The sequence below is a fragment of the Malaclemys terrapin genome, chromosome 1 (assembly GCF_027887155.1).
Source record: "Malaclemys terrapin pileata isolate rMalTer1 chromosome 1, rMalTer1.hap1, whole genome shotgun sequence".
In the NCBI taxonomy this organism is placed as follows: Eukaryota; Metazoa; Chordata; order Testudines; family Emydidae; genus Malaclemys; species Malaclemys terrapin.
In genome coordinates this window covers 30,937,011-30,960,394 of record NC_071505.1, presented here as the reverse complement: position 1 = coordinate 30,960,394, position 23,384 = coordinate 30,937,011, and the positions used below count along the sequence as shown (strand labels likewise).

The 23,384-nt window shown below is 40.1% G+C and overlaps 1 protein-coding gene across 3 annotated transcripts in view; it reads right to left on the bottom strand.

Annotated features, from left to right (window-relative positions):
* Positions 1–23,384, bottom strand: part of GRAMD4 (GRAM domain containing 4) — a 110,986-nt gene that overhangs the window by 66,379 nt on the left and 21,223 nt on the right. For all 3 annotated transcript variants that reach the window (XM_054019531.1, XM_054019540.1, XM_054019548.1), the window contains exon 2: positions 6,373–6,583. In XM_054019531.1, the coding sequence (XP_053875506.1) occupies positions 6,373–6,583 (211 nt within the window). The remainder of the gene's footprint in view (positions 1–6,372; positions 6,584–23,384) is intronic.

The window sequence follows — 23,384 nt, the reverse complement described above, 5'->3', positions numbered from 1 at the left end:
ACTAATTTAAAAATCAATCCACCCTGTTTAGGCTAGTTTTCAACAATGGTTTTATTGGCTAACCCTGTAGGTGAATGTGAGCAAGTAATTAGTATACCAGTATCAGAGTTTCCTCATCTGTAAATAGGGATCATTTAGTACATTTACAAAGCTGTTACAAAACTTAATTTGTTATTATTTGTAATACATTTGAAGAAACTCAGGCCTACTCTACACTTAAGACTTAGGTCAACATAGCTACAGTGCTCAGGGGTGTGAAAAAGCCACACCCTTGAGCATCAGCTATAAATTATGCAGTTGGCATCAAGCACTTCAAGTGACAGATCCTCAACTCCCAGTGTAAAAGAGATAATACAGGGCTGTTTAAGGAACTGTGCCACAGCATGCCACACATCAAACTGCATAATGTCACAGAACAGGATGCCATACCGAGCAGAAATATTCACTGGCCGGCAGAACCATATCAGGAAATCTCTAAGGACACTGCTTTCGAAGAGCTACAACCCAGTGCCCACTATTCAATCTCTCCACCAAAGTCAATTCCACGTGATTCTGGAAGCCACCATCGGGATTATTTTTTCTTAGTTTAAAAAGAAGTACATCTCAAAATTGGATTAATATCAAATATGTAATACATCCCTGAAGGCCTGGGAGTGAGGGGAGGAGCAAAGCTACCAGTAATTCAGGATACAAAGGAGTTAGCAAGGTTTGCCAGTGTGGCCAAATGCAGGAAAACTGCTCACTTTAAAAAGGAAGTGGAGGAGGGAGGCAGGCAGAAATCAGGCTTATGCCCTTTCTTGCATCTTTGTGATATGTTGAGAAAGCCTGAAAAGAGATTCCCACACAGAATAGTTTTCTGCTAATTTCTCACATTAGCAGTTCAGTTCCTCTTTAGCCTGGACAAAATTAGGACTAGTTGATATGATGTGGATGACAAAGTGTTCCTGTATACAGAGTTGTAGGAAGCATCACAGTAGTAAACATTCGAACAATTAAATTTTGTAGTGCAATAACATTTGCAAACTCATGCATGACAGGAGAGGTCCTGGAAGAGTGATGGTGATTTGAGGCATGTATGCCACCATCTTCCTCCTCCTACCACCTTCCATTGCTGAGCCTTCACTCTCTTGTCCTGGTATATAATGTCCCCCTGCATTCCTCCTATCCACCAAACCAGTTACCCTATCAAAGAAGGAAATCAAGCTGGTTTGGCATGATTTATTCTTAGTAAATTCATGCTGGTTGCTAGTGATTACCTCTTAATCCTTCAGGTATTTGCAAACTGAATGTTTTATACATTGCTCTAAATTTCCCATGGAGGTGAGCTGGGGCAGAGAGGGCTGCAGCAAGTAACGAGGGGCGCAGAGGAACCGTTCCCGGCTCCAGCTCATCTCCGCCTCCTCCCCTGCATCCCTTCCCTTTACTGTCTGTAACTTTGCTAGTCGTCCGGTCACATGTTTTTTGTGAGAAGGCGGAGGCAAGACAGGCATTGAACAGCTCTGCCGTCCTATCATCTTCTGTTGCCAGCTCACCTTCTCCATTGAGCAGCAAACCCACACCATCTTTTTTTTTTGTCCGACATATTTGTAGAACCCCTTCTTGTTGTCACTAACATTCTTTGCCTTAGCTTTCCTGATTTTGTCCCTCCACACTCTGCTATTCCCATGTATACTTCCTTGGTGACATCACCCTCCTTCCATTTCCTGTAGGTATCCCTTTTGGTTTTTAGATTGCTAGAAAACTTCTAGTGCAGTCACACTGGCCTCTTGTGGCTCTTATCTTTCCTCTGCATCAGAATACCTTGATGTTGAGCCTCTAGTATTACATCTTTAAAACTGCCAGCTCCCTTTGACTCCTTTTCTTTCTAATTGATCTTCCAATGCAGCTTTTCCTATTTCTCAGTTGATTAAAATCTGCATTTCTGAAGTCCTGTGTCCTTGTTTTGCTCTTCTCATGTCCTCCTTTCCTTAGGATCTTGAATTCTATCAGACCATGATCACTTCCTTCTAAGTTCCCAACCACCTTCATTGAAGAATTATTCTGTCAATCTAGCAAGTGCCTCTCAGAGAGGTGGATTTTACTACAGCAATGGAAGAACCCCTTGCCGCTGTAGCATATCTAGTGTAGATACAATTTAGGACTATGCAGTTGAACATGTAAACAGGCACATGCAAGATCTAGTGTTCATGTGTACTTTTCATAGTCTTATTCAGTACCTCAGGGAGTCACTCATGAGAGTGAAGTAACACAAGACTTGATCTTCCCATGCTATCTCCGTTCCTGAAAGTACCATGAAGAGAGTAGATCTTACATTGTTTTACCTAGTAAGTAGTTCCTGGGGGAGGGAGAGGGGGAAGAAAAAGGGAATTCCATGTGAGACTGGGACTGAACCCAGCAATTCATGTTTACTTGAGTTTTGGGTATTGATTTAAACACATTAATGCGGATTCCAAACATATATCCTTAGAAAAAACACTATTAATGGAATAGAAGTTTTCAGGCATCAGATACAGTAGAATCTCAGAGTTACGAACTGATTAGTCAACCACACACCCCATTTAGAACCGGAGGTACGCAATCAGGAACAGAGTCGTCCATGTCCCTCCCCCGGCCCCAAAAAAATACAGTACAGTACTGTGTTAAACGTAAACTAATAAAACTGTTTCTGTTCTTGTTTCATTTAAATTAATATGGTTAAAAGCAGCATTTTTCTTCTGCATAGTAGTTTCAAAGCTGTATTAAGTTAATGTTCAGTTATAAACGTTTGAAAGAACAACCATTACATTTTGTTCAGAGTTACAAACATTTCAGACTTACAACCAACCTCCATTCCCAAGACATTAATTCTTGAGGTTCTACTGTACTCACATTGGTAACTAATCCCTTCATTTTACAGTCACTGTCCTTAAAACCAGGCACCATTTATCTCTATCACCCACTCTCTCTCACATGCGTGTGCGCACACACACACACACTTGTCAGTTAAGAGTTTTGACAGCAGGACCTACATTTTGATTAGCAGTTATACAGCCCCGATCACTGTAGTATCGGAATCTCAAACCATTAATGTACTTACCCTCCACACCCCCATGAGGTAGAGAATTATTTTATCCCCATTTAACAGTCCAGTACCTTAAAAACAAAAGGATTTCTTTCCTCCCAGATAAATCTGATTTGTCACCAATGACAAAACACTACAGACATTCTTATCTTGCTCCAATATCACTGCCACCTTAGGTGCAGTTCAGAGTTCCATATTAGTCATAAGCAGGGCCAAAAACAAAAGGCTTTTATTTTTAACTAGAAACTCTACTAAACCCTAGAACAGGGGATCTCAAAGTGGGGGTCGGGACCTCTTAGGGGGTTCTGAGGTTATTATGGGGGGTCCTGAGCGGTCAGCCTCCACCCCAAACCCCACATTGCCTCCAGCATTTATAATGATGCTAAATATATAGAAAAGTGTTTTTAATTAATGGGGGTGGGGGGCGCGCGCAAATCGCACTCAGGCTTGCTGTGTGAAATGGGACACCAGTACAAAAGTTTGAGAACCACTAGAAGGAAAATCAGAGTAGCTTTCTTGCATTTATATAGTCGGTATAGAAAGAAACACTCTCTTACATAGACCAATTACAGCGAAGTGCCATTTTTGAGAACACAGAGTGCTTTACAGCCTAGAAAGTCTAATGGGAAGAGGTATATTCTTAACTTTATATGAAGAATGACTCAATTCCCTGTATAGAAAAAAAAGACACCCTTTCTGATGTACTTTTCCTGCCCAAAGCAATGCATAGCTATTGATTTCCATGTAATTTAAAGAGGACACAGAACTAAAAACTCTTGCATAAAACTTTGGGGGAAAATCCACAACCCAAATTCCTGTCTAAATTATGTGACATGCTTTAAAGAAATAGCATGGCATCGGATATAATATCGTTACTTAAAAGCCAGATAATGTGTTGATAAACTCACAGCTATTATATTTCATCAGCAACATTACATGAAAAATACAAAAATACATGCCTTGCACTGATCAAGCTAACCTGGTTTAACGTAAGGTTGCCAGCAGCCTTTAAGTAAATGGGATAGAGAAGAGACAGCCACTGGACATACAGATACAGCAAGAATTGGTGTGTATGAGCTAGAACACCAACACTGAACTAGTGTCCCAGTAAGTAGTCAGAGAGCATCATTTCAAATTTCAGATAACATGTAAGAACAAAGACCACAAGTGGTTAATAAAGATAATACAGCATATTTCTTAATAAAAGGGGTGAGTTCTGATGTCCAGGCCCAACTCCAATTCTGGAAACTTGTCTTTACATAAAATTCCCCTTGCAATTTATATTATACACAGTGGCCAAAATTTTTAAGAGTAACTTGTGATTTTGGGTGACTATTTGTGGACATTCAATTTGAGACACCTTAAAAGTGGGTTGATTTTCAGAAGACAGATGCTTATCTTTTTCTGAAAAGTCACTCTTTTTTAAAAGGTGTCTCAGTCTGGGGACCCGTAAACAGAGGTGTCCAAAAGCACTAGTAACTTTTGAAAGTCTTGACCTGTGTCCTTCACCTCCCTTCCTCAGCTGCTGCATAGTGTTAAACAGGCCTTGTGTTTCACAACAAAGGCTGCTGCATTTCAGTGGAGAATGAAAAAGTGACACCCCACCACCACCACCACCTCCCTCACAAGGTCACTGCAATTTTTAATGGCCAGATTTTCCACAAGTGCTCAGTACCTCTTATTATTCTGAACAGGAATAGGGCACTTTTTAGATCTGGGCACTGCTGTTTAAACTGAGAGACTCAAAAAGCTTTAAAGGCGTATAGCAGTTTCAAGTCGATGCATCATGGCTCACATAGCGATTTATGCCTTATACCCCTCTGCTGTCTCTTGTGAGTACACCCTTCCTAGTAAGAGGGTGTGGGCAGGGCCGGCTCCAGGCACCAGCCTACCAAGCATGTGCTTGGGGCGGCACCTGGAGCGGGGCAGCACTCACCCGGGGAGAGCGGGGCCGCGGCCGGGCTCGTCGCCCTTCCCCGGGCGCTCCGGCCGGCCGGGAAGAGCGGCGTCGCCCTCCCCGCGGCACTCCGGCCGGCCGGGCTCGGCACCCTTCCCGGCCACGCTCCCCGCCAGGGGGCGGGGGGAGGCTTTTTTGCCTGGGGTGGCAAAAAAGCCAGAGCCGGCCCTGGGTGTGGGTCTCCACTTCACTCAAGTAAGAGTCCTGCAACTCTGCTACTCTTAGACCTCCTCCCATATTCACCATGGCTCCTTTAGCAGAGCCAATTTGGCTTGGCTCCCTGCAGGAGTCTTAGAGGAGGAAGGGAGAGAGAGAGAGAGCGCGAGCGAGAGCGCGCGCTTTGTAACCAGAAAGCATATGCAGCAACACAGTGCAGCTTTTTCAAAACGAAAGGTTTATGTATTACTCAACAGGAATACAGTAGTTAGAGAAATGGATTAAAATAACTAGGCGGCCTTAACACATGCATCTTACCTAAACCTCATGCAAGTTTTGGCTAAGTTCCACTCAGCCTAGAGACCCCTACTCCTGGGCTGGGAGTGAAACAGACAGCCACAGCAGCAATCTCTAAGTGTCTGTCAATCTCACCTCCAGCACTGCTTCCTACTCACCCCAATTTCTCAATCTTTAATGGTTTAGATGCTAGGTTTTGGCCTAGGACAAATAAACCTTTTGACCTAGCAGGAGCCAGGCAGATAGGTATCTCCCAATTAATTGCTCCCCCCTTGTTCTGCTGTTGTTCTCTCTAGAGGTATCTTCCCTTGTCAATGTTTCATTTGTTTTCCCCTAACAACCTCCTGTGATTTAACTCGATGCAGTCAGACAGAAGAATATCAAGCAAGTAAATTAAGGGACAAATGTATTCACAGAAATACAATAATCTCCCACATTCTCCACAGTATGTTAGTTTGTTGAGGGAGTCTTGGTTAACATTCTGCTACCACTTAACTGCCCCTAAAAATCCGAGCAGGTGTTGCTAAGTATCATTGTCCTTCCTTTCCTGTGCTAACTACATCCATAGACCTCTGGGCCCACAAAAGCCAGGGGAAGCAAGAGTGGACAGCATGAATAAAGAAACACCACATTTGAATACAACTTTATACTTCCATGACATAGATAGCAGTGGACCGTTAGAGTAAATAGGCTTAAAGTCCACAAACAAAAAGGAAGAACTGAAGTGAAGTTACAAAAATATGAGCATGTTCAAAACTGTGCACCTTTTATTTGCTTGCTTAATCCTGAAATATTACTTCAAAAAAAATAAAATCAAGAGAATAGCATTAACAGCTTCCATGTTCCATTATTTTTTTAATCTGATAATAGCTTTAAAAATGTAGCCAGATTGAATACTTACAGGGTCTCTCAGTTCGTCATTCTCTCTGAGTGACGTTCGAGGTATTTTCACTGGGATTTCATCTCCACATTCAGTATCTGAAGCATTTGGAGACTCTGCTAAATCAAGGAACTCATCTCTCTTGTGACCTCTGAACCTTATTTTGTCTAACCTCTTTAGCATGTTCAGCACTGCACTTTTCTGCTTTACCTTAACATGACGGTTGGAGTCCCTGCAAGAAACAAAAGAAAACGATATGGTGAAGATTAAAACATTTGCAGTATGCCTGAATACAAACATTCTAATTACAAAGAGTGCTTTTAATCATTTTTCAAGTGCTTTCTGGTTAAACAGTTATTTATAGAAGGAAAATTAACACAGCTTAGCGTTCAAAGAAGCACTTATTTTCAAGTATGACAATATGCAGATTCTGTTTCTAATGGCTGATAATTGATGGTGACCTTTCCCACCAGGTACCAACCTGCTAACTCAAGTGACCCGCAAAGGGTTTTGTTTGTTTGTTTCATTTGGACTTTCTGCTTTTTTATTAAAAGTCTATTCTGAGGGTAAATTCACACACACACACACACACACACACACACACTCCCGGACTTCTGCAACATCTAATCAACTCCACTGAATAGCTGAGATCACATTTTTTCAAGGGACTTACAAATCATAGCAAGAAATTGGTAGCTTAGAGGCGAACACATTGCCAAAGTATTACTCAAGGACTTGCATAGATACTGCACAGAATTTACTGAAGAAAGCTACTAGACGCCCAACTGAAATTAAGAGCATTCAACAGAAGCAGTGACCTACATTCAATCTGTGCAAGCACTCATTAGATCCATCTCCAAAACCACCACTGCTCGCTGATCCATACAGAATTCTAGAGAAACAAGGCCTTGCTAAGAGACGTTCTCTCTTGCTTCTCCGGGAGGGTAAATTACTCAAACCATTATTTTTTAAAAAACACTTTATTTCATGAAGAACAGCACTGAAAAAAATGGAACTGAGCAAGATTTATAGCTAAGAGTTTTCTATAAATGGAATAGTTTGGACACCATATTAATATTTGCAGAATTTGTGAACTCAGTCTTTCATCAAAGACAAAGTAAGTTAGTTACCATTCATAACATCCCTACAGTTAATGTCTGTTAATTTTTCCACCTGCCTTTTAAAATATAATGCCTAAGGTTTAGCTGCTTTGCCTTCCAGTTTGTATCCAGGCTAAACTTAAACAGGGAAAATCCACCCATTACACACAAGATATTTTCGGGGGGGGGAGAGGTTGATTTTTGAGGGAGCACAGTTTAATTCTTAAAACAGATTAAATTATTTGAGGCAGAAAAGCATTTGACTTCAAACGCTTCTTTTGAACAGGATGCAGCTTAACTCACAAAGCTGAAAGCAAGCATATTTGCTGTTTATTGAAAGACTGGAGCAGGGCAGACTTGCTGGCTCACTTCTCTTTATATCATACAGAAGCCTGAATGTTCCCTCCCTATCCTCAGGAAAATGAACCTCCACTCTTCAAAATCTCCTGTCATGACTAGAGCCCTCCACACACACTTCTCATGCAGAGTGCCTAATACAAGTTAGCCTTCCTTGCTATACAACAAGTTTTCCCTTACCTGCCTTGCCCCTGCTGTCACCCTCAGCAATGATACACTGCTTGTTCTATTCTTCTTCAGCCTCATATTCCAACACGTGAGATAATGTTGGGAATACAGATGGGAGAAAAAGAGTCCAGCAGAGGCCCCTCTTCAAGTTCCAGCCACCCAAAACATCATGTGCTTTCCCAGCATAGCATCTCATCTAAAAGACTGGTCTCTCCAAAGTAGATGTGAACTCTTTGGAGGCACACAATTTACATCATGGGAAAAATCCTTTTAGTATGTTCACAAGACTACTGACACATTAGAGATGTGAATTTGAAAGTGGACATTAATAGGACATTTACCTATTAAGCAAATACGGGGGGGGGGAGGAGACGAGAGGGCACAGCAGAGAAGAGATGTGTAAGAAACCCATGTAACGTGCATTAAAAACATCATCTGTGATTAAAAACAAGTCTTTTCCAAGTTAAGACTTACAGGTCAAGAACCTATGCTACCCTAGTTTCATGCACATGTTTTGATTCATGGCACACAGTGAGTTTAAAGACTGAGTTTTTGACAAAAATATTTTCTTTGCCTCTGGTAGTCGCATGACGACAGCTTCCTGTTATTTACATGCAGATTTTTGCATTAGGTATACAATAGAACCTCAGAGTTATGAACACCAGAGTTACAAACTGACCAGTGAACCACACCCCTCATTTGGAACCAGAATTACCTAATCATGCAGCCGCAGAAACAAAAAAAAGCAAATACTATGCAGTACAGTACTGTGTTAAATGTAAGCTATTAAAAAAATAAAGGAAAAGTTTAAAAAAAGACATGACAAGGTAAGGAAACTATTTCTGTACTTGTTTCATTTAAATTAATATGGTTAAAAGGCAGCATTTTTCTTCATAGTAAAGTTTCAAAGTTTTATTAAGTCAATGCTCAGTTGTAAACTTTTGAAAGAACAACCACAATGTTTTGTTCAGCGTTACTAACATTTCAGAGTTACGAACAACCTCCATTCCCGAGGTGTTTGTATTTCTGAGGGTCCACAGGGTCAGATTGCTTAATTTGCCACTGTAATTGATATGCCAACCTTTAATTGTGTTATTACCACCTGTAGTTTTGAAAATGCAAGACATTTTAAAAGTAAAATACTAACAAACTTGCTCTGCTGATCAAAATAAGTCTTCAATTTAAATTTTAGCTCAAAAATAGGTTACTACAAGATACGAACATTGGCAGGGACCAAAACAGCTCATCAGGCTGATCATTAAAAAGGAAAGGAAATAGTTCTTAGTCATCTTCCTCTCAATTTTCCAGAAAAGAGGTTACTGGTCAGAAGTATGGTTTTCTTCAATTATAAACTGAAAAGGGTAGTAAAAATTAAAGCAGCATTTTTTTCTAGTACAGGTCTGAAAACTATTGAGAACTCCCAACTTCTGGTTCTGTAATATTGCTTATGGCTACAACCTTCTTCACAATTTATTCCTTTAAGAAAACTATGTTTGCAACACTACTAGGACAAAAGTAAACTCCATTTTTATACAAAAGTGCATTTTCTGATTACAACAAACCTAGTGTCATATTTCTGCAACTAGCTGCTAAAAAAGTGAAGGCCAACAAACATGGCAACACTTAGGTAGCCTCCCCAGATCATCATCATGAATTAGTTTCTCACAGCTTTGGACATTACAAGCTACAAAATTAAGTAAGCTTCAGACTGAAAACAAGTCTTCTGCTTAACACTTCGGCAATATTTATAAAAATGGGAGCAAAGGTTAGAATTAGATTTACTGGTAAATTACAGCTACATTGCAAACATGCACAATAAACCCCCACCCTGCCCCCAAAAGATTTGCCATGCATGTCCCAATCTCCACTAGCTCAACTGTCAATTTCATACTGCTTCTAGTCATTTTTCCCCCACTAGGGAGTGTCAAAATTGACAGCTGGATTGTGTCTGCATGACTATAGGAAAATAACCCCCTTCTCAAAAAAACAACAAAACAAAAAAAAAGCACCACCACCACACAGTAGCAAGCCAGAAATATCTGCTAATATTGAGTTTCAGATTTATTACCTTTAACACCCAAAAAAGCCATTCCTAAAAACACATTTTGGAAAATAAAGTCCTCAAAACCAAACATGTAGAGCAATATTTTCCCTGCAACAAAATCATTTAAATAGCTTCCCTCCCTCTACCCCTTCCCTCTTGCGAAGTTAATTCTGGTAACAGGAAACAGATTACACTGCCCATCACATTTCCACAGCATGACAAAAGGAGTTAAACTCACAATTCTAGTGGCTTATGAGATTTATGAGCTTAAGTATCACATTGTTTTGAAATTGTGTCCATTAGATGTTCTTTTATTTACATTCTCATGGTCAAGAACATCCGCGTGGTCCAGCAACTAAATTATAATACTATGTAATGAATGGTTTTGATTTTAACCCATTTCTAATTTCTTACCAAGTACCTATAATTCCAGAAACAGGTAACCAGTTCAGCACTGGCTCTGTGGTGAAACATTCCTCCTTACAATTTCAATAGACTAGACTTAGAACATAAGCCCTAGGGGAAAAAAGCACATTGAAAAATAAAAGTGGCAGGTTGTGTCATTTACATTAAAAGAGTGTTCACAATACTGTGCTGCAGATGACTCAGTTTGAAGATCTCAGCTGTCCTCAAGAGTGATGAAATTAATAGAGAGCAATAGACTTCTGAATCACACTCAGCATAGTATGGGGTTTTGAGTTTTTGTTTTGTTTATATATAATCAGCTTATGTTACTGCATATTTCAGTATTCTCCTAGGGCACAATACAGCACACGAGCAGCAGCTGCTCCAATGGTAGTATCAGTACAGCTCTGTCATGCTTGGACCAGCTAATGGGCATATTTGGAATTAACACCCTCCCAGAGATACTAATGAAACCACCTCTACAGTATAACTGGGGGGGGGGGGTGTGGAAATTTTCTATCATAATACAAAGAAGAGACTACAAATATGAAGAAAAAATTTTGTAGAAGTTTTTAATTTTGGTACGCAGACACTATAAAATTGCTATATTTGTCAATTACACTCCCATTCTCCTTTGCCTATTCCCAGCACACTTCCATACCCAAAACTGTACTACTTATGGAAAGATCATAAGAATATTAGCCAAACTGGGTATCTAAAGTCACATTCAATAGCTTGATTTTCAGGAATAAATGAGCATGCACAAAGCCTGAAGTCAATGGGAGTTACAACAGCTCTGCACCTTTGATGGGGTGGCAGCTGGTTAAGGGGGACGAATCATGCCATTCATATTTAAGTGATTAAAATTAGGTTCCATAGCTACATTTCACCACCCAGCTTTAAAAATTTTAGCCCTTAATTCTATCTTACACTGCAGTGACAAACATTCCTGATGCTTTGTATCATACAGTAGGCTAGTTACTTTATTATCACAGCATTGCCACTAAAAGTTTCAAGCTATTCTGATTTTCCGTTTTTTTTTTTTTTTTTAATTGCCATTGCAAGATAAACAGAGGTTAAATCTTTGAAGGCATCAGAATTGTAAGAATCAAGCTGCAGGACACTTCATTTTTCAGAACATTCAACAAGAAGAGACATTTGGGAATAGCAAGAAACTTTTAAAGAGATGCAATTTGAATTAGCTAATTAAAAAAATCCAACTTCTGATCCTGCACCCTTTAAATAAGGGGTCTTAAGATTTCCCTGAATGTCTCCATTAAAAAAAAAAAAATGTTGTTTATGTAAGGGTTCTTCCTGCTTCTCTATAAAGGAACTTTTCAGCAAGAAACTGTTGGCTGGCTCAAGAAAGAAGAGAACCAGGCATCTTAATAAGGTATTAATTGCAAGACACACTGCTGCGGGGAACCCATCACTACTAAAGCAAGCACAGCATGCAGCAGCAAGAGAAGAACACAGCGAGTCTGGCAGATTTAATCCACACATTGGAGTATGTACTGGGGAACCCTCTGCTGACATCCCTGCCTTTCCATTAAAGAGAGACATCTTCTATTCCTGAGGGAGAGGGAACACCTGCTGCCACTCCTGAAGTGGAAAAATGGCATCCTCCCTCCTCCCACCACTTCTCTATATGGTGGGAGAGGGCCACAGAAGGGAGGCAGAGCCATGTGTATAATCCCTGGGGGATTATAGATTTCCATTATTTTTCCTTGCACCTCCTTTCTGGCTACCATTGCTTTTTGGCCATGGGGAATCTTAAAATCAGAGGCACAGCATGATCTAGTGGATCAGACTGAGGGTCAAGAGCTCTGCCTAACTCTGCCACTGGCAATACGAGTGACTTGCCCAAGGCAACATAACTCAGTTTTCCCAAGCCTTAAAATTGAGTAGGGAAGGGGAAATACAGGAACTGAAGATTGTGAGCATTATTTTTTTTTATTGATCTCCAAAACTGGAGAGTATTCTTGGTTAGTTTCACACCTGTGCAAAGAGTGTACTTCCTATACCTCTCAAACCCAGCATTAAAGGACATTAAAAGGGTTTGGGGCCTGTGTGGGCACTAGAATTTCACTGTGTGCATTGTGACCAAATAAAGTAGAGATGGCGTCCCAGAATGAAAGGTGTTGAAAATAATTTTCCTTTTACCATGACTCAGTTTCCACCCAAGCATTCCTTTACTAATCCGAAGGCCACTTAATGTTGGTTACATCCAAAATACAAATATAAGCACATACACACACCTATATTCTATACCCTAGCAACAACAATTATAAACATTGGCCAAAATACTTAAAACAGGTTCAGTCCCAAGAGACACCCTCCCATTATGGTGTGACTCCAGATGGGTAAGGAACACTCTGACAAAGAAACCCCTGAAAAAAATTGATTTTATACATTTTAACAAACAAGTAATGTTATTGCTGGTTATTGGTCTTCAGTCAAAGACAAAAGGGGAGTATTAGGGCTGAACCCTGCAGCTGGTACTCCATTAACCATGTTTTCTAGATTTCTATACTTTATCCCAGACCTTCAATAAGATAACATTGGTATTTCCAGGGTCATTACAAATGTAACACAAACGATTCTTCTTTCATGATCTTATTTTTTGGTCACAAAAAGCATATCAAAGGTTTTGAGGTACTGAACTTTTTTCTAAAACCACAATCTAAACTTAAAAAAAATCTTGCTCCCCACTCACCCTCTAGAGACACTGATTATAAACACACCTGAGCTCTAGGGAAAAAGAAGCTTAAACATGAAATAGTTCTGGCAAAAATATTTTAAACAGATTTGATTCACTAAACCTATCACAGGATGACTAACAAGAGTTTGTTTGAAGAGAGTGACCACTTCCTATGACAAATTGCTCAGAGATGAGGGCGGGCAATGGTGATTCAATATGTTGCAAGTTTAAATCAGTAACTACAGCCATAGTACTGTACTGGTCCGTGCTCCAGCTCCGGGCTCCACTCCAAAGCCCTGCTAAAAACTTAGTCAACCTATGTTAGGTCGACTTACAGCCACCGCAGTAATTATCTGTGGTGATTCATGTCCACACTGCCCTTCTTCAGTAGGTGGTGCACGTCCTCACCAGGAGTGCTTCCACCGACCTAAGGGGAGCAGTGTGGGTGACTGAAAGCCTCAGCTCCAAGCACAGTTCCCCTCCCGGGAGCCAGGCTGCCCCAGGCTACCCTGAGACTCCTGGCCTCCCCACTGGGAGCCTGGGGGATGCCTGGAGCCAGGCTGTTGCTCCCCCATGTTCCGCACTCCCTACCCCATGGGGTACGACCCCAAGGCTCCCGATTTCTCATTCCCCCCTACCCTGAGGTTCCCCGCTCGGAGCACAGAAGATGCCAGGGCTCTTGCTCCCCACTCTCTGCCAGGAGCACAGCTTCCCACCCTCCCTCTCCCAACACCCTGTGGCTGCCATGCTCCCAGCAGGGAACGGGGAACTGGGAATCTGGGCAACTGTCCAGCTGGGAGTGGGGCAGCACAGCCCGGCTCCAAACAGGCAGCCTCAGAGCAGCACCCAGGCTCCGAAGGGGGAAAATCGGGACCCAGGGGCAGCCCAGTTCAAGTGGGGAGCCCACTAGCAGCAGTTACTAGTCATCTCTGCTTGAAGAGCTACTACAGCTACAGAAGAGTGAGATGGGTTTTTATTCCTTTTTGCATGTGAGAATTCTAAATTACCACGGCCAAGTCAGTTATATCTGTTCAAACCCACTGCATTCCATAGCTTAGCCTGTAAAATCTTTGTTACTGGTGATATGCAAGAAAGCCAAGCTCTACTTTCAGATTGAGCTTGCAGTGGTGTCAGAATAATCTTTTCTGCATTTCTAAAGACAGCACATTTGATATAGAAACTAAGACAGCCATTTTGGTAGTTCTTTGCAAGGCAGAATTTTGAAGTCTTATTATCCACAGAACAGTTACACCTTTTGCAGAAGCATTGGAATTATCCCTATCCATCTGCCTCAACAATGACCAAGAGGATTGAGGCACATTAGCAAACTGCCATTTAGATTCCAACCAAGACAATTTTGGTTCCCTGCTAATATTAACAAAGTGTGCATGTGGTGGCAGTGAATAAAAAGAGAAATTCACTAGGTTCTGGGAACAGGCCTGGTTTAGAAGGCAAAACCTCTCAGAGTCCAAGTGTTAAAACCTCAAACTGAGGATCTAAATACTGAATGGTATCTTGAAAAACCGGCAGGATCCAGGATTAGCAAAACAGACCTCTAAATACCGGTAAGTCTGGCGAACCACATGCATGTAAGTCAGCAAGGGGTGAAAATTCACCATCGTAACTCAGTTCATTTTCTTGGCCAAACTAACAATTTGAGATAACATAATAAAAGGCATAAATCAAGAGGCTCATGCACTCACGCCCCCGACTATGCACTCACGCCCCCGACCTAGGATAGGCAGGCTGGTTATGGGTTTGCCAAGTATCTCTGTGCCTCCCCAAGGTACCACAGAGTCTAGCTACAGCAGTGATCATTCTCACCTTCCTGTTCTCATTCACCCCCCCCCCTTCCCAAGAAATGCATATGACATAGCACAAATTGTGCATGCATATGTTTATAGGAAGACTTCGCAGGATTGAATGAGTCACATACTCCAGTACCCACACATGGGATTGTCACATTTTAGCATGCAGTACATTTTTACAGACAACTTATCAAGAGGTGTGAAAACAGAAGAGCTGTAGTACAGCCACAAGAATTAGCTTTTGTGCAGCAGGATGGATTAAAAAAAACGATTGTGTTTTAATTTAAAAAAAAATGATTTTTTATTTAAATTGGATTTTTGATGTTTAAAAGAGTCTCATTCAAACATTTACTTAACTTAGACTGATCACTGAGTCCCACTGGGTAGCTAGAAAGACAACCAAAGAAGGGAATGTCTTCCTCACAGAAACAATTGATACATCAGGAAATGCACACAGAGCAGAATACTTACAAGTAGCAGCAGGAAAAGCTATAACAAACTGAAAAAAAATTCAAATGTTTAGTACGCAGCTTGGTCACAGACAATGCTGCAAAATGTATCCAAGATGAGAAGAAATTATTTAGAAGAGAGAGTCCCAAGCTAACAGCATACAGTTGCAGTGCTCATTTGATGCACCTCCTAGCCAAAGACTTCAGTGTTCCAGAAATAAAGGCTAATGTTGAAATTGCAAAGTACTTCCGTAAAAACCATTTTGCAGTAGCTGCTCTGAAAAAAGTGGGAGGAACCAAGCTAACTCTCCAACAAGACGTGCAATGGAACTCACTAGTGGACTATTTTGAGTACTATATCAAGAACTGGCCTAATCTGATGACAGTTTGTGAACAAAATAGTGAAAAAATAGATGGCACAGTCACAGCGGTTAAGACAACTGAGTTAGCTGCAGAAGCCAATATTTTAAGTTTCTCATGTTGATCTTGCTGACAGTCTATTTAATTTGTTTTAAAAATTAACATTGGGCTTAAGAGAAATGTTGAACACATGCGGAGTACCTTGAAGCCTATTTCTGTAGCCTTGAACAATATGCAGGGAAATCGCTGTTTTATTGCTGATGCTGTTGAAATTTGGAAGGAACTAAGTGAGATCTTAAAAAGAGAACTATGCAAGGACAGAGTTAAATTACAAGCATTAAAAAAAACCCAATGGGACAAGCACTATCTCCAGCTCATTTTCTTGCAAATATTCTCAATACTGAGTACCAGGCTCAAACCTTAACTGCTGAAGAAGAGGAGTTGGCTATGACAAGGACATCCAGCAATCATCCCTCTATAATGCCAACTATAATAAACTTCAGAGCTAAGGATGAACCATTCAAGAAATATACGTTTGCGGATGATGTTTTAAAGAAATTCACACCAGTGAACTGGTGGAAGTCACTTAGGCACTTGGATTCAGAGACTGTTGAAGTGACAATCTCACTTTTAACAGCAGTAGCTTCTTCTGCCGGTGTAGAAAGAATATGTTCTTCCTTTGGACTAATTCATTCCGAATTGAGAAAGTGTTTGGGACCTGACAAAGCAGGAAAGCTTGTTTTTCTTTTCCGGATTATGAACAAACAGGAAATTGAAGGTTAAGACAACTGAGTTAGCCGCAGAAGCCAATATTTTAAGTTTCTCATGTTCACCTTGAGGACATAGTCTATTTAATTTGTTTTAAAAAATACATATATTTCATTTAACTATTTAGTTAACAATTTTAACAAAAACAAACCTGATTTTAAAAAAATTGAATGTTTATTCATATGTTTGTTTTGTTAAAATATTATATGTTTGCTGTTGAAGAAAAAAATCCAGACTACATAACGTTGTTGTTGTAGTTAAAAAGCAATTTAAATGTCTGAGTGGTGATGTTCTCCTCTTAATACAGCATGGAAAGGAAATCCTCCAATATTAATGATTAACCTGTTGAATTAGAGATATTTATGACACCATTGGGAGGTGAACATTGGTAAATGAAATAACCAAACAATCATTCATTTTCTGATATAGCTGTAAAACTAATCTGAAAAGTTTTCAAAATAAATTACTTTAAAAATGTATGGTGTGTAGGTTTCAATTTTTGAAGGTACATCTATCTCTGAGTTGTGACGAATATGTATTAAGGTTATAACAACCAACAAGAATGCACTTTTATGTAGAAATTTTGCCAGAAACTGGGAATGAGCAACAGGGGATGGATCACTTGAGGATTACCTGTTCTGTTCATTCCCTCTGGGGCACCTGGCACTGGCCACTGTTGGAAGACAGGATACTGGGCTAGACGGACCTATGGTCTGACCCAGTAGAGCCATTCTTATGTTTATGTCCAATCCATGATTAAATAGAGTCTTCCTGACTACTGATTTAAATCACGATTTAAATCAAATCCACTGTGTCGTGCAGTGAAGACAGAGCCCTGCATTCATTAACAACTAGCATTTCTACACTAACTGAATGGGGAAATATTTTAGGAAGATTCTTTCCCTACCCCACCACACACACAATTTTCCATTGAAATTTTCCCCAAACAGCTCTATTAAGTAGATGTTTGTTGCATGAATATCTTTTGCCATCAGAGACGATCTTTCACAAGAAGATCACACATTTCAAGGACAGTAGTAACTATGAACAGAACATTTGCTGTTACCCTGTAACTGCATTGTTCTGCAGTTTGAATGAGATTCTTTTAAACATCAAAAATAAGCTCAACTATAAAAAACATGAAAATGTTATCCAAACAGTAATTGAAGAGACATGTTATTTATCATATTTAATTAAATAAAAGCACAGCTTAAAGTATGACAGAATTTGTTGCCTAGATATGCCTATGATGGGCACTTTATCTGCTGCAGTTTCAATTTCTCAGCAAGTACCTTAACTAGTTTATGTATCACTTCTAGCCACTTTCTTTCAGTTTCTTTTTAATGAGAAAAGAAAAAATGAAGATGCATACATTTCTGGTACACAGGTCAAAGAGACCTCCAAGAACATAGATCATCATCATACAGGCTATTACCATCTATAATCCTGGCTAATAGTATCATTGGCTTACAAACATATGGTCTAGGTCAGTATAATCCAAGAAAAGAAACATTTCTATTGTATAACTTCATAGTTAACCAACACTTTCAGTAAATCAAGAGCATTGTGCAAGGAGGACAAGGGTGGACAGTATATCCATTCTTCAAGGAGCCAATGATGTAACAGTGTCCATTTTGGGGGAAGGGGGAAATTTGGATGGAGAAAATAATACTTGTAAAAAGAACAGGAGTACTTGTGGCACCTTAGAGACTAACATGGCTGCTACTCTGAAATAATACTTGTGTAACTATTGAAGATGCTCCTGCAATGAGGGGGCAGGGATAGGAGGGGATGTAGTGTTCTACTTTCTTACCACACCAATTGGTAAGTGAAGCCCTACAGAGCATTTAGACAGGTTCACACCAGCAACCTGTAACAAGGACACCTTGTGTCAAAGAATGCTGTGTTGCAAGATACACAGAACAAGGATTTCCCCAGTTGTGAGCAAGTCAAAGGAGGCCAAGGGAGTTAAGTATCATACACAGCAAGTCCCATTTCAGTCCTCTTTAGTTCCTTCTGTATCACAGTCCTCGCTGTGAGCAGCGTCATAGTAGTGTCATCTAGCTGCTGATATTTGATCCCAAAAATATAACCATTTCCCATCAAAATGATGGAGTTTTGCTGCAAAGGCGGCGCACAAAATTTCTTTTTCAAAATAGCAAAATCCTCTCTCCTAGCCCATGTGGCTAGTCAGGGATATGGGAGGGGGCATTAAACAGTTTTGCCCCTTTACATTGTACTTATATGTGGTAAGAAAAATCTTGTCTCAATCACTCATATTAGATATTCTTGTAATTCTAAGTGCTGCCTCTCTGGGAGAGATGGATCATCCCCATCATCTCCAGGAATGCAGCAAGATTTTCTTTTATGCATGTATGTATGCTTAGCACTTCTAGCACAAGTTTTCCCATAACACAGAAGCAAGTTTGAGTCATCGTGCGCTGAAGGGCCACCTGATGCACACACTTTTCTGGACCTCACTGATTATTTAAGCAGTCCATCTCAATCTCAAAGGGATCTCAGAGTCTGAAGCCATACAGTCCTCTGCTAGTTGTGCAGCGTGCCCTCGCTGTTCAGGAAGGCAATTTTCAGTTCATTTGAGTTTGCTGTCCAAATTTTATGCATCTCTTTCCTTCCCCCCATCAAAATCCTCACTTCCATCTTAGCAAGAGAGAGAATCCCTTCAATTTTTATATTTTTTAACAGGAGCGGGCAGCAGCAGAGAGAGTATTTTGTTTGGAGTTAGTCAGGGCATTGTTTTTTTTTGGTCCAGAAGATTGGTCCTTGGCAAGTGTCACCAAATATAGCAGAGGAGGCAGCATAGTGCAATAATAGGCCCTAGGTTTAAAGTATTGTGAGCTTAAAAAACTGAAATCAACATATTTGAAAATGTTGGAAGACATCCAAAAATATTTATAATAAATTTAAACTGGTATTCTATTATTGTTTAACAGTGTGATTAAAACTGTTATTAATCATGATTTTTTTAATCAAGTTAATTTGTTTTGAGTTAATTGCTTGATTTAACTGCAATTAATTGACAGCCCTAATTTAAATTCTATTTAGGAAAACAAGTTTGTATCTAGCTTGACAATTTGTGTGCAAAGTTTCAAGAAAATGAAAATAAAACTGGCCAAATTACAAATATATAGGGCTAATGTGTTTTTAAAAGACACTTCTAAACATTGCTGCAGGATCAGCTGAACGTATTTTCCCTTTGAGATTGAAACAACTAGAAAGCTCAAATATTCCATATCCTAGAGCAAGTTCTAAAGCAAACAGGGTCAGATGGAAAAATCCAAGCTCCCTTCCCCCTTTATATTCATTCTCTCACTCACACCCCTCTGAAATGAACTCTGACGCAGCTATGTCTGGAAGCAACCTTCCCCCAATAATAGAGTGTAGCATCAGGCATCACCATCTCCCTGGATATCATTTCTTTCCAGGACACATTGCCACTAGCAGTGGTGCTTTAATACACACGTACAAGACTGGCTTTGGAGGGATGGGGTGTTTGGAGATAAGTCTCATAGGTTATTTAGGTTGGGCTTTCAATTTTAAACAAGTTTAGAAATATGGCTATTTGCCATTTGAGGAGCACCACTTCAGATGATAAGTGAACACAGTACTATACCCATCTCATACTCCTTGATCCACTCTGCTTCTGACATGCTCTATTTTAAGTAGGTGTGGCAGAATTCAGTTTTTAAAAATAATTCCAGTGGATAATATTGATGTTTATTTTTACATGCGTCTTTTATATTTCTAATAGATTTTAAAGTCAGTTAACAAAATTATGGATGTTAAGTATTTTTTCCAATTTTTATCAACTTATTTTCACAGTTGTGGGAAATATTGTCTGGACCCCCTCCCCCTCCCAGTTAATTAATGACCGACACTGAGATTCAAAAAGTTAAGGCTTTATAACCACTAAAACACCAATTGTCAACATGAACATGGCACACATTAAACAGATTAAGAACTAGCTAACAGATAGGTCTCAAAATCTAATTGTAAACAGGGAATCATCATCAAGCAGGTTTGTTTCCAATGGCGATCTGCAGCGATCAGTTCTTTGTCCCTATGTTATTTAACATTTTTATCAGTGACCTGGAAGAAAACAAATTCATCACTGAAAGTCTGCAGATGACAAAAATTGAAGGGCGTGGTAAACAATGAAGAACACAGGTCAGTGATTCAGAGCAATCAGGATTGTTTGGCAAACTGTGCATGAGCAATATGCATTTTAATATGGCTAAATCTAGGAACAAAGAATGTAGGCCATAGTTACAAGATTGGGGGGGGGGGGGACTTTATCCTGGGAAGCAGAGACTCTCAAAAGATCTGGGTAGATCATGGTACATAATCAGCTGAACATGAGCTCCCATTGTGGCCAAAAGAGCTAATGTGATCCTAAGATGCATGAACGGGAGAATCTCAAGCAGGAGCAGAGAGGGGTTTTTTACCTCTAATATTTGGCACTAGTGTGACTGCTGCTGGAATACTCTGTCCAGTTTTTATGCAAACAGTTGAGGAAGGATGTTGATAAGTTGAAGAGGATTCAGAGAAGAGTTATGAGAATGATTAAAAGATTAGAAAACATGCCTTACAGTGATAGACTCAAAGAGCTCTATTGATTCAGCTTAAAAAGAAGATTAAAGGGTTACTTGATTATAGTGTATAAGCATGCATATGGGGAACACATTTTATAATGGGCTCTTTAATCAAGCAGAGAAAGGTATGACACAATCCAATCACTGGAAAATGCAGCTAGAAAAATTCAGACTGGAAATGAGGTGTTAATTATGAGAGTAATTAACCAGTGTGACAGTTTAGCAAGGGTCATGGTGGATTCTCCATCATTGACAATTTTTAAATCATTATTGGATGTTTTTCTAAAGATATGCTCTAGGAACTATTTTGGGGGAGTTCTATGGCCTGTGTTATACAAGAGATCAGACTAGGTGATCACAATGGTCCCTTCTGGCCTTGGCATCTATGAAAAACACCACATCAAAATATACAGATAAGTATCCTTAAGTAAAATCTTAAGTCAAGCATTTTCTTACTTTGCCTATCTGTATATTTCCATCATCATCGTCAATTGAAAAAAAAAAAGTGTTCATTGGTGTGTACAGTGAAATCGACGTTTACTGACACTGAAAAATGTAATCCTTCAAACCCAATTTTAAATAAAACGTTTTCCTGCCCCACAAAAGGAAACAAAAGCATCATTAGTGTTATGTAAACTGTCAGATATCTGAAATGTTGCAACAAATTAAGGGAATTCAATTGCTGGTGAATAATCTGGCAATTTTTTGAGACTACATAAATCCTACCTCAGAAGTCTATTAAATTCATACAAAAAGTTTAAGAAATATATAAACCACACCACAACAGAAAACAATTAATCCACTCTTGAGCCTAACCATAACCAGATCAACCAGTTTTCAAGCACGCTAAAGGGTGGTTGATATATATGCCTCTAAAACTGGGAGCAGGGCCAAAGTTATAGTAGTCAGAATTAAAGGATGTATTTTTGCTATGCTGACACTTCAGTTCATACAAGGTCCAAAGGTCAAAGTAGTTTTTATTTATAAACATGCTTCATCTGCCTAAACAGTCAAGAAAGAAAATAATGCAATGCAGGCAAATCAGAAGCCACAGAAAAACATTTTAGCTATATCCATTCTGAGAGCTTAATATATGTAGATGGATAAGGTGTCTCTGCATAGATGCCCCTTGCCGCCAACAGATCACTCTCCTACCACCGATATTGGGATGTTCTAAATCTTGTGCCACTTCAGCAAAGAGGAACAGAAGATGACAACTCCATCCCCATGGCAGGATCATAAGAGCAACTTCACAAATCAAAACCCAGTGTTTGCACTCCCTATAGAAGAAATTCCCCAAAGAGCGGAAATATTAACATCTTGTATATTCAGAAATTGACATTCGGAGGAGGGAGTAGCTCAGTGGTTTGAGCATTGGCCTGCTAAACCCAGGGTTGAGAGTTCAATCCTTGAGGGGGCCACTTAGGGATCTGGGGCAAAATCAGTACTTGGTCCTGCTAGTGAAGGCAGGGGGCTGGACTTGATGACCTTTCAAGGTCCCTTCCAGTTCTAGGAGATAGGAGATCTCCATTAAAAAAAAAAAAAAAATCCACACACTCCAGAGAGCAGTGGAAATAGACAAGCAGTGGTTTTATTGGTTTCTTTGTTATTGTTGCTTTAACTCAGTAGTTCTTAACCAGAAGTCCGGGGCCCCCTGGGGGGGCACGAGCAGGTTTCAGGGGATCCACCAAGCAGGGCCAGTGTTAGACTTGCTGAGGCCCAGGGCAGAAAACCAAAGCACCACCACATGGGGCTGAAGTCCGGGGCCCTGAGCCCCACCACTTGAGGCAGAAGCTGAACTTCGCTTTGCGGGGACCCCCTGTGGTATGGAGCCTCAGGCAAGTGCCCTGCTTGCTACCCTCTAACAAGGCCTCTGGCTTTTATATGCAGAAAACTAGTTGTGACGACAAAGGTGGGCTGTGGAGTTTTTATAGTATGTTGGGGGGAGGGGGCCTCAGAAAGAAAAAGGTTGAGAACTCCTACTTAAGTAAAACAAAACATGAAGAAACTTCTTCCAAATTGTAATTTATTTGTCCATTGCATTCATGTACTCAACCCCTGAAATATCACAGATATCTTGAAATATTTAACGGGACAATCTGTTAAAAAGCATTTGAAAGCCTAATCAACTGTCAGAGTTGAGCTTTGGTTTTAAACAGGCGAGATATCAAGCTGAAGTGCTAGCCATTCCACTTTATCGGATTACACCAATTTTTCAATAGCATATTGACAGATACACACTTCCCCCCTTGTTCATGCA